The sequence below is a fragment of the Tigriopus californicus genome, chromosome 2 (genome assembly GCF_007210705.1).
Source record: "Tigriopus californicus strain San Diego chromosome 2, Tcal_SD_v2.1, whole genome shotgun sequence".
NCBI lineage: Eukaryota > Metazoa > Arthropoda > Copepoda > Harpacticoida > Harpacticidae > Tigriopus > Tigriopus californicus.
The window spans coordinates 13,304,654-13,316,673 of record NC_081441.1 but is presented as its reverse complement, the minus strand read 5'-3'; the positions used below and the strand labels follow the sequence as shown (position 1 = coordinate 13,316,673).

The window sequence follows — 12,020 nt, the reverse complement described above, 5'->3', positions numbered from 1 at the left end:
TGTGTTAACCAGTACACAAGGAAGGTAAGATGATGTTTCAAAATGTATTTCTAACTTCTTTTCACGATTCAAATTTTCCTTTGACCTTTCCAAGGCAAGTCACAATCTTCTTAAAGAGTGCCATTTGACAGTAGACCTATTCAAATCTCATTTTCAAGGGTGATTCAAAATTTTAAATCCAGCATTCATTCAACTTTTTTGCATGCTTGTGTGTGTTTAGTCACTTGGGCGGGCGTTCCGGAATGATTTTTATGATTGAAGGCCAATTTGACATCGAATCCCGAAAATATTCAGGCACACCCAGATTCATGTTGGGCTCGTCACTCCCGTGTCATGATAGCTAACCTACCTCCAATCCTCGTACCAAATCCACCTCAACTCACTCTGTGTCGTGCAGCCTAGACAAATGACAAATTCCATTTTTCGATTCGCCCACTTTTTATGACCAACAAGACACAATGGGGTTATGTATAATAAAACTGGCCGTTGTAGTTTCAGAAAATCAAATCTAATTCTAACGTTCGCCAGGAAGGAAATATAGCGGAAAATTTGAGGGCCTTGGAGAAAAATGTTGAGCTCATGCTTGGACTTCTTGCCAATGTGTTCCAAGTTCATTTGACCTTGCTAAATTTATCTTTGGAGCTTAAAAATCGTGGGCGAGGAAGTGTTTTCTTTTGTGCACTTTATACGTTAAACCAGGGTCCTTAGCCCAACTTTAAACCTTTGGGTCACGTTAGGTAATCAAAGGATGGCCAAAGAAAACTTGTTTGTGAGCAACGAACTGGACAACTTGGCCTGATTTTTAATCGAGTTGATATTGATCTAGAAATTCAGAAGAGTGCCTCCCCCTCCCCCTTCAAATATGTCGAAGCATTTAGCCTTTTGAAACTCTTCTGACCTGTTTAAGTGCTTGGACCGCAGAGAGAGACACACAGAGGACTCGGACTGGCAATTTGGCAATATTTCCATGGGAAACTGTTCACAGAATGGTAGTGGTGGTAAGATTGACTTTATTATGGTCTACCGAGGTTCTTGGCGCGGAAAATAAGTGAAAACATATCAACTTTCAAATGCTTCATCTTGCTTTGCATGTTTCTTTGGTCAGCGTTTTTGTCATTTTTTCACATACTTTCGACAAAATCAAAGTGCATTATAGTACAATGAGAAAAAAACGATGGGATTGTTCCCCTTGCCCCGTTTCAATAGAGAACACTCCATTTCGTTGCACTTTACAAATATAGATTTCAATTACGTCTCGGGAATGTTGGTTAATAAAGAGCAAGAAACAATCAAATAAAGAAGAAGGAACGAAACCATGCTGAAGTTAAATTTGTACTCGCTCGTTTAGCATTAGGTAAAGCAATTTAAATTTCCCTTATTTGCAACAACATATCTAAAGTCTCAAGCACATTAACTTTGTCCATGGGTGTCTTCAGCAAGAAACGATTTTTATTCGAAAACTTTATCCAATAAACAATAAAGTGTTACAGTATGACCACAAAACTAATTATTCTATCGTTACGTGGATGTTAACCTTTATGTTAGGTCCAGGTTTATCGGGAGGGGTGGACGGCATTTTGGGGGCACAATACATTAAGACATAAATACCGATCAGCAAATTGCCTCCTGACTTCATTGAAATATCTTGTCGGTTATCAAAGTATCAAAGTGTTTCTCATCAGGACCCAAACATGTTTTTCAGTTTCAAAATTCAATACAATCACTTGATATCTCAGGTCAGCTCAAAATACTAATTTGATTAGAATTTTTTCTAGCTATCTTTGGAAAACCCTACCCCATTTAGAACTAATTTGTGACGTTACCATGATGATCCTGTAATATTCATCAGAAGACAGCGGTTGCCAACTAACACCGAAATAGGGTCTCAAGACAAGCAATTTGCGATTGAACTTGTGTACAGGAATAACCCAGTAAATCTTTGTTCTCTAAAAGCAAGTTTATGAATGTTGATAGAATCCTGTTGAGGGATATCAAAACAACTTTAGGGGATGACAAGAGTTTGAAAAAAAGGTGCCCTTTATGTAACACCTGACAATAAACTCAAAACCTGCTTTGCAATAGTTAAACATCCTGACTAAACAAAGGGTATAGGTACATAAATGATTAGCTTCACAACCACACATGGGTGCTATATTTCGTTACATAAACAACACACCAATGTCACAATTTACCTACATTTCAATTAGTTAAATCGATAACTTTCATTTGCAAGGTATGGGTTTTTGCTAGTGAGGTGTTTCAAATATTTTTTTGATTGAAACAAGAAGCATGAAATGAACCTTCAGGCTTGGGGTTTCTTGAACTGACCTCTCTCCACTTCTCAAATGTTTGCAACCTGTGGACTGTTGTTTTAGAGCGTGATTTGCGTGTTCTTTTATGTCTTTTCCCTCTTGACCTTCTCCTAATCAATACGCCATTCACATCAAATTTGATGATTTGGGTGGTTTTTACAAAAAACAATTAGTTGATTTCAATATTTTCTTGAATAATGGATTCTGCTTAACATAGTTACCAATTCGATCAATGATGCCCACCCATGGCTATCAGATCACAGCATCTCTCTCTCTCTGAATTTCGTACACTTCCGTGGGATATGCCGATTCCTCGGAATTTCTGCATCCATTGGTCCCAGATTTCCCCAAAGAATTTTGTTCATTGCGTTGATGTTTCCGGAATTTGTCATTTGAACCGTGAAACTTTGATTTGTCGCTCAATTCAGGCCAAGTTGATGTCGTGTGTTCGAAGAAATGACCCTGACTGAGAAATTGGTCAATTCTCGCTCACTCAATGGTTGATGGCTGTCGCTGTTCAGTCGTGGAAACTTTTGGCCGACTGTTCGATCATAACGTATTCACGCTTGACCTGCATCCCAGAACTGGAATTCGAGCCCTGATTGTTCGCTCGTTTTGTGCATTGGTTGGTCGAATGATCATCATGTTGCCATCGGAGGGCTTTTCTGTTCAAGGCCCTCTGGCCAGAAACCAGGAATGCAACGGATTGTTTGGCGGAACGTACCTACGAGTACAAGAATGTGCAGTCTCTCAAAAGGTGGATTGGAATGCTGGTTTTTTCCATTGTTTCTTTTTGGCCAGAGGCACAGGAAAATATGAAACGCAGTCGTCGGATGGAGGAAGGAAGCCCATTGGATGAATTCGCCAACACTTCTTGAAGATCCTTGTGACGACAATGACCTTTAAATGTAACACTTAAGCTTTGAGGTTCTCAGAAAAGGTACCAAGCCGTTGTGGGTTAAGTGCAACAGCATTAAGCGTTCCTTAAAGAGGATCTCGATGGTCTGCGGTGGCAAGCCAAAATGGTATTCGTGTCCGAGATTCATTCATGGCATCAAGATTCACGACACGATGTGTGAGCTTATTCAAAGTGACCATCAAAGTATCCGAGGAGTGAAAGTTGTAAGCAGTTGACCACTCCAACCAAACAGGCAAGGAAGATTGAGAGAGGGGTGCCGATGTGAGTTCCTCGGCCATTGCATAGTCATGTCCAAATAGGGAGGGCGCATGAAGTAATTGTGCAATGATTCAACGACTGTCCTGCAGGCTCTAAAGCGACTTCTTTTTTGTGGCCCCTAGTCTTATCGCTAATTCCTCCAAGTCTTTGACAACCATGTTCTCAGGTTCTTTCCAAAAAAGATTAATAATTAATATTTGCCTTGTTGTACAAAGACAGAGCGAAATAGCCACCCCAACTTCCAATGTCCAGCTGAGGGCCGTCTTGAAATAGAGGCGAGGAAAATTAGCGAGCCGAATAGGCCGTGACAAGGTCGACGTCACCCTGACCTTGGCAGAGACGTGGCGCTATTTTTGGGTTTGATTTTATCGAGTCGTGAAGGAGGCGAAGGCATCTTTTTGCTTGCCATTGGGCAGATTACTGGCATTTCATGATTGGCGAATAACGGCTGGTATACTCGATTTTTGTACATGCAGTACTACTCTCGACTTGCCTGGCATCTAAAGAACCTAGCTTTTGTATGTAAACTGTATTCTGAAAGGGGAGAATTTGACACCTTGTGGCGCACCATCGCACCATTTCCATTACAGAGTGTAAAAACTACTTATCCCTTCTCCTTCGAGGCAAATCTTCCTCTCGGATGGTTCTTGCAAGATACATATCCAACTTGGAAAGATTGGTTGGCTCTGGCACTAGGCTAGGATTTTTTTTGAGGTGGGGGGGATTTCCTGTTTTGCTTGTATCCAAAGAATGCTTTTTTTTTCTTCCAGGTCAGCTTCCACCACCATGTCAACTCAGACTCCCCTACTACGAATCTAAAGAATCAAAGAGCGGACACCTGTGAGCTTGTGATTGAGTGATACATTGTGATTCTCAGAGTGCAATCGTTCCCAAACGTAAGACAATGGTCCTCACTAAGTATTTGTTGTGGTGCCTCGCCTTTTGTGTCAGTGTCAGCCGTGGTCACGTGGGCCTGACGTACCCACCTGCCAGAAAATATGACTTGGATTTCTTGGACAATGTCAGAACAAAACCGCCTTGTGGAATGCCCAAAGGTAAGTCAGATCACTAATTTGATGTTAACATGTAAATGAAAAACGGAAGACCGGCTTAGATTGGGTGACTTGAGCGTTCTGTGTGTGCTCCAATAGAAAAATGAGACACTGCACTGAGAGCTTGCCATTTCAGGATGAACCTCCAACCTTTGAGGTAGTATGTAAAGGTTAGTGGTCACCTTTACTGTTGTTGATGTTGAACCATTTCACAATCACGACTTGAAACAAATCAACCCTAATTGAAGAGTTTAACCTTGCGCTAGTCTTTTTTCTTCTGGACAGGAGAATTAATTAGCGAGCCAATCTTCAAGCAAGAACCAATTTCCGTCAAAAGGTCAGCTCGATATTCTGGCAATCGATGCAGGTTGGGAAAACAGTTTCGCCTCGGAATCCAAGCTCAGTCTATCAAAAATCTCAAATGCAGCTCCATTTTCTCAACTGGTTTAACGCCGTACATATCTCGAGAGGCATGTCCTAACATTAATGGCTTTGTGGTCACCCTCGTAAGGCGATTAAGAGCAAAACCTCATCACTACCAGGTGCCCTCCACTTTCCCTCTTTGACAGGGTCTTTTTCTGAATGAAAGTTGTTGAAAGTTGGGAATCTTGGCCATGACAAGACAATGTCCATGTCTCTTGTATTGTTTAAAGAATGTAGAATCACTGCCCTTTGAGTTTGGAGAGAAAATTTACAATTGAGACACTGATCATCAACCAATGCAACAGATATCGAAACCCTTATCGTTATCAAGAGCTTGACACAGAAAACGGCCAAATGAAGAAAAAACGGAAGGAGTACAGGAAGATGGGAAAGTTTCCCTCAATTTCTCTTTCTTGGCCTGGCTTTCAATTTTGGACAGTTACAAGCGATCAATGTATCATCTAATGGATATCAGGAACCTCAAACTGTATTCAATATCTCACTTATATAAAACACAAGAACTTCTTCAATACATCCCTTAGTAATTCTGCAGGTATCTTCTGGGAAGACTCCTTGAGCACAAAACGAACGTCAGATGGGTCAGTCAAGACTCAAGACGGAAGCAAAGTCCCGACCGGTTTTTTTCAGTACCGGCCCCCTAATCGGCAGACTCCTCAAGGTCAATCAGTCCTGGGAGCTAGGAGGAATCCTGGGTACCATGGAGTAGAGCTCTATTCCATTCCTTTACCTGACGGTTTCATGATTAATCGAGCCACTTGTATCAATCTGAATTACGCTTGATGTATTTGAGGTAAAGAGTGTTGCAGGGAAACCCTCAGGAGATGGGTGAGATCGGTAGGTCATGCTTTGTAAGAGGTGCTACTTTTATCGTCTAGTCGAAGTGCCACCTGTTTCCTGGATATTCAAATGCAGCCTTATGTGTAAATGTCAATAATGGATGATGATAAGTCAACGCCATGAATCTGTGAATTGCTCAAGCACTGTGCCTACAATGCACTAGTACAAGTACATGTACGTGCGTACCTACAGTCAATATCATGAAGGAGCCATCCCCGAAACTGCAGTGTCATGTTCATATTTCAAGTCGTGAGATAATACCGCCACCACTTATCTTTGCTTCAACTTCAAGAGTTGAAAGTGGTTTGCCTCAATCCTCAAAAAGCGTCACGATATTATCTCTGGTATTATCCTTTGAATCTCAGCGTGTTCCGTTACTTGGGCCTTCATTTGGGGGCCACTATCATTGTGCAAAAATAAATTTGTGGACGGAATTTGCACGTCTACGAATACTTTTACATCTATTTCGTCCAATATAATTCTTAAAGAGTGAGACAAAGCAATTTCTGAGCTGATCTTTCCTGCCATGAGGCTCGAAAAGGTCACAAACATTTGTCATTCCAAAAGCAAAGACAAGCGTGGCATTCAGTTGACCAATATTCTAGGAATACGGGCTCGTAAATTTACATGGAAGTGAGGTTGAGGCACAGGACTGGCGTGGAAGTGCCCTTTATTAGATCACGAGAAAGACCACCCTGGCATCTTTTGAAATTGAATAAAAAAAAGGATAATGAATTCAAGGAACGGAAGAATGAACTTCAATGTACTTGGACTGGCAACTCTTTCTAGAATGGAGATTTCTTGAAAATTGGATGGAATATGGAGACAAAGGTAACATACAATACGTTTTGGGTTTCCAATTTGAAGAGTACGCCAGTAAATTTTGAGATGATTGCTGGGTTCAGCCATCTTCTCCTTAATCTTTAATTTGATTATGGCTTTGGTGGCCTGAGGGGGTTGTTTTTAAATTCAAGAAGAAGGAAGCAAATATCGTCGCATCATGTTGTGGTTCAACGATATTTGTCATAATTTATGGCCCTTGACGAATAATTAATGATAACTCAGAGGGACAAGCGGGATTTACTTCGGAATTCCATGAATACTTGCCCAGAGTCTGGAACCAACCAAATTATCATACTTCAAGCTTCGATCTGAATCCAATCCATTCAACTGATCAACAACTTGCTTGAATGCAAACTCGTTCATCTGCTATGTATGTAGCATTACTAAGAATTGGAACAAAACTCAACATGTTGAGTCCATTTGAATGAAAGGAAGCCAACCTCTACAAGCATCAAGCGGTAAAATGAGTGATATTTATTGCTCTCAATCTCCAAAAGAATAGCATTGTAACAAATCCAGCTGATACTCCACGGCACATTTTGTGGCTGTTGCTGGCAAGTCCATCCAATCCAATTCCATCAGGGTAACGGAACATAACAGGACAAGTTGTGAGTTTGACAACTCTCACGAGGATCTTGTTAATCCGCAACATTTGTTCGCTTTGGACTACTTATTGAATTGATGCCTACTCCGCCATCCAGTAGCCAACTGGTGCCAGGGCTCTCGACAAATTGGTCAGGCTTCTTCATGTCCAACTTAATAACCGGTAATTACACGTTGACAAGTGATAACATATCCCTTACAAATTCCAAGGCCGCCTTTTGATCTTGGGAACTTTTTTTGGAGACTGAGAGCGAGTATCCCCCTCCCCCAAATATTTTGACTCACTGCTCTGCTCAATTTCAACTTATACACCTCTAATTTACCTCAACCTCAAGATGTAGTTTTTTCCTCTTTCCTCTCAAGCATCATCATGATTGTACTTGGAAGGGCCTGAAAGGCATGTCAGGCCCTTACAAACTAGCCTAGAGCTCCTTGCTATTTCACGAATGTCCTGGAAGTGTGGCACGGGAAGGAAAAATCCGACAGGACACCGCCAAAAATACCGACCAAGCGGCAAGAGCTACCTACCTACCTATCCACAAAACCATGCATGCAACCAACCAGTAGACAGAGCGTCGTCGCCATTACTTGAGCCAGAAAACAAGAGCGCATGCCAAGAATTGCGTAATGCAACCCGGTCTGAATGAACGGTTGCAAGATCTTCTAAGTTGGATGGAGTCGAACTGAGCTGCTCAAGGTGTTCGGAAAGGAAGAGGATTTAATTAGAGCCCTCTAGTCAGATAAATTGATCTATAGGGACGGCCTACCATTTCAAGCGCTATCGCTCCCTCGGTATGTTCGAATATTGGGGGCTTCGTATTGGGCGTAATGAATCCTCCCACGGATTAGCGGCCTTTGAGGTAATAGAGAGATCGGATTATCCATTTACCGGAAGGCAGGTTCTGCAGCGGCAGATGAAATACATATTTTAGATCCATTCTAACAGGCGATTCATACTTGTGTGTGCGAGGAGCCGCATCCATTTGGTTGATTAAAGGCATAAGGAGCATCACAAACCAATTTCCAGAGACCCTGAATCCAATCGTGGCGTGTGGGTGTCCATTTTCTCTCGCTGATGGTTAAAGCCACGTTTAGAGGATTGTATTGAATTGGAAGATCCTCCGTCAAGGTCGGTGGCCACATTTCGAGGTGCTCAATAACTGGAATTCTATTGGGGTTTCTAGGGTAATTCTGCAACCTTGTAACGCAACTAGCATGCAGCAGAGGGTGGACAATAAGGACGAGACTTTGAAGTAAATGGCTTGGAAAATATGCGAACCCAAACTTCGTTTGTCTGCCAATTCAAGGCAATCAGCTCAAATGGACGGCATCAACCGCCCATTCAAATTCAAATATCAAGGTTAAATAAGTGCGTCTTACAATTCAAAATTGGACGAACATCGTCGTTGATGAGGTGACCCCAGGAAAGTCTCGTTCTAATTTGGCAGACAAGCTCGAGCATGGTGTGCAAAAGGTCAAATCCATGTGGATGCCGTTCGTTGTGGGTAAGATATATGAAGAGGCTGTGAATCCTTAATACTACTTTGAGAGCCTGTTTCTTTGTTCAAGAACGTGGTAACAAGGGTGGTCTCCCACACAAGAAGATTAATTAAGAGCAGATTCTAGTCATGCTCGTCTCTCCAGTTAAACAATCCTAATCAGTCAACAGCTGACAAGGTCAAGTTAGTCTTAAGTTTGATCAGTTAGAATGTTTCCACACATCATGGAGTTCAACGTAAAGGAGATAAAAAAAGGGGGGGGGAGTAAATCAACTGTGAATTATCCCGAATTTGGATAGTTTTTATGTCAGTTCCTACGTTTGCTTTAGATGTGCATTTGTTTGTTTACTCCAAACACAAGGTCAGCTTTGACCTCTGGCAGCGTGACTGTATTTTGTATGAGATAGGGATCTAGGGTCATTGATAGAATCTCCATAAGTGTCATCTGGTCGTGCTGGCCGGACTTTTGAACTTCAATGGGAGGAAAGATAAATATGAATGCTTGATTGAGTTTGAATGGACCTAATTGACAGGTCATGAAGAAAATATCAGCGGGTTCATACCTCACCTATTTCACCTTCCCCTAACCTGCATCTGCAGCTTTAACAATGGATACTCTTACTCCTCGTACTCCCTACAATATTTGAACGTGGAATAACGTTGGTTGCTGAAAGTCATTTTGCCGCTCTATTGGTTTAGACAGGTTGGCCTTGAACTCGACATAATGGCCAATCTTTCTATCCCGTTTTCTTAACGTTCCCAGTTTGAGACAAAAAGGAATTTGCCTTAAGGAAATTGTCGAAATCTCGGAAATTTTATTGACTCACGATTACCCCCCTCCCCCCTCCTGACACGCAGATGACATGATTGCCAAGAAGCAAGAAGTGCAAGTTCTTTAATATCCCATTTCCTTTTAAACATCCGCTTGCCAAAGGTTTTTACAATGATGGTGACGACGATGAGAAGAGGCATCGAACGCCAGAAATGTATAGATTCAACCCATGGCAATAACAGAAAAGTGGTTGATTCTTTGACTTCATTTCAATCGTTCACCCCTTGTCTCCTGATTCAAAGCAGTTACAGATTGTACCTCTAAGGTTGACGTTACTCAATTCAGACCGATATTTTACGGCTTGCTACTGTGGAATTTCAATCCCAAGGAGTCTATTGGATCCCACGCTCAGTTCTACTTGATTGTTAACCGGTTGTTAAGGATTTAAGACTCAATAAAGGGTGTTGCGCGATTAGTTCATCAACAAACCGGTAGCCAATCTCCTGGTAACTTGTCCTCGTTATTTCATGAAGCGTTTCAACAAGCACAAGGAGTACTGTACAAGCAATTTCAGCCCACTTGACTAGTTCGCAAATAGCGAGTAAACAGTGCCTACTTAGGGACCTTTCGGGTCATTAATTTGCTGAGAATAGTTCTTGATTGTGAGAAAAACAAGTCCCTTGGCTCCGTGAGGAAGTGTCTACTGAAGCAATGCCAGCCACACCTTCATTCTCGTGTGTGTTTCGCCTCTAGTTTTCGTTCTTCCTGTTTGTGAGGACAACACAGCCGGCTTGAGTGTCGAGCAAATTGCTTTGGAAGCACCCGAAGCATTGCTTGATGCCATTCAGACTTAATTAGAAGTAGAGCGTCGTCCCAAGAGCACTCAATCTCTTGGTTGATTCACAAAATTCAAAGTGTGTATTATTAAATCGCCTCCAACGTGACATGGAAAGGTAAAGGTGATCGCGTGATTCCGGCCTCATATTGGCCAGGATCAGGTTTGGCATGATTGGCAGAGATCTTGATCCTTAGATTCTGAAGGATCATGATGGTAAAGATGAATAGCTCTGCCTTGGCCAAGGACTCGCCCATGCAAACTCGTTTGCCAAATCCAAATGGAATGAACCGTTCAATCTTGAGGGTTTTTGAGCCATCATCGTTGAGAAATCGCTCCGGGCGAAACTCTTCCGGATCACCCCAATAATCACGATCCATAAAGAAGGCATTGATATTGTAAAACAATAGAGTATCTGAAAAAAAAACGAGCTATGCTTATCCACCTTGGTTAGTTCGTATTGGAAACATCCAGTACAGTGGAGTGCGATCTTGGGTGCATCAGTTGATTCAAATAGATTACCCTTCTTGATTGTGTATCCGTCTAGTTCGGTGTCCTCCAAGGCCTTATGCTCTAACCCACTGGGAGCCACTCTTCCGGATCACCCCAATAATCACGATCCATAAAGAAGGCATTGATATTGTAAAACAATAGAGTATCTGAAAAAAACGAGCTATGCTTATCCACCTTGGTTAGTTCGTATTTGAAACATCCAGTACAGTGGAGTGCGATCTTGGGTGCATCCAGTTGATTCAAATAGATTACCCTTCTTGATTGTGTATCCGTCTAGTTCGGTGTCCTCCAAGGCCTTATGCTCTAACCCACTGGGAGCCACTGAAGAACACCTTTGTATTTCCATGATGGTAGCTTCTGTGTAAGGAACGCTACCTCTGTAGTCCATTGTAGGCTCCCGCACGCCTAAAAGTCAATCAAAGCCAGTTCGAACATCTTGATTTCAGAATGGGGGTTTTACAACTTTTGCACCAACCCAAAGACTGGAGTATCTCTTTTCGACATTTTTCCTGAACCTCGGGGTTTAGTGACATGTACAAGAAGACCCACGAAAGAGTTGATCCAACCGTTTCCCCTCCAGCCTCGAAGAAGTCCATGCAGATGCCAATTAGGTCCTCTTTGGTGAACAGATCATTTCCTTCTTTGGCTTGGAGATAGACGTCAATGAAGTCCTACAAATCTGAGACGTTAGTCGAAAAAGAGGAAAATTGTCAAGCATTGTTAAGGTGTACGAGTAAATGACCTCGGGTGACTCCTTGGTATGCAGTTTTTGTTCATGTTCTTGAATAACTTGCTCGAACATGGATTTGAATGTTTGGGTCAGCAACTGTTTTTGCGAATGCCCATACAATTCACGGGTAAATTTGGTATACTGAAGAATCGGAAACACCTCCTCGATGTAGGCCGATTTGAAAACCAAAGCTAAAACTCTCATGAGCTCCTTCATTTCCGGATCATCAGGCTGAAAATTGATTCCAAGGCGGATGTACGGTAAGCTAAAACTCTCATGAGCTCCTTCATTTCCGGATCATCAGGCTGAAAATTGATTCGGTTGTTGGTAAGAAGATGGAAAAAAATCAGTCACAAAACGGGCTAAATTTGAGTCTAAAATAATATCTATCTAAATTAGAAAA

The 12,020-nt window shown here is 42.0% G+C and overlaps 2 protein-coding genes across 2 annotated transcripts in view; one reads left to right on the top strand and one right to left on the bottom strand.

Moving 5' to 3' along the window:
- LOC131893348 (uncharacterized) overlaps positions 1 to 12,020 on the top strand; it is a 26,013-nt gene that overhangs the window by 679 nt on the left and 13,314 nt on the right. Inside the window, exon 2 of the mRNA XM_059243346.1 lies at positions 4,260 to 4,544. Coding sequence (XP_059099329.1) covers positions 4,394 to 4,544 — 151 coding nt within the window. The 5' untranslated portion in view covers positions 4,260 to 4,393. The remainder of the gene's footprint in view (positions 1 to 4,259; positions 4,545 to 12,020) is intronic.
- LOC131892864 (farnesoate epoxidase-like) overlaps positions 10,439 to 12,020 on the bottom strand; it is a 2,732-nt gene continuing 1,150 nt past the window's right edge. Inside the window, exons 4-7 of the mRNA XM_059242723.1 lie at positions 11,630 to 11,848; positions 11,363 to 11,558; positions 11,140 to 11,292; positions 10,439 to 10,789 (exon numbers count right to left, since the gene is read on the bottom strand). Coding sequence (XP_059098706.1) covers positions 10,464 to 10,789; positions 11,140 to 11,292; positions 11,363 to 11,558; positions 11,630 to 11,848 — 894 coding nt within the window. The 3' untranslated portion in view covers positions 10,439 to 10,463. The remainder of the gene's footprint in view (positions 10,790 to 11,139; positions 11,293 to 11,362; positions 11,559 to 11,629; positions 11,849 to 12,020) is intronic.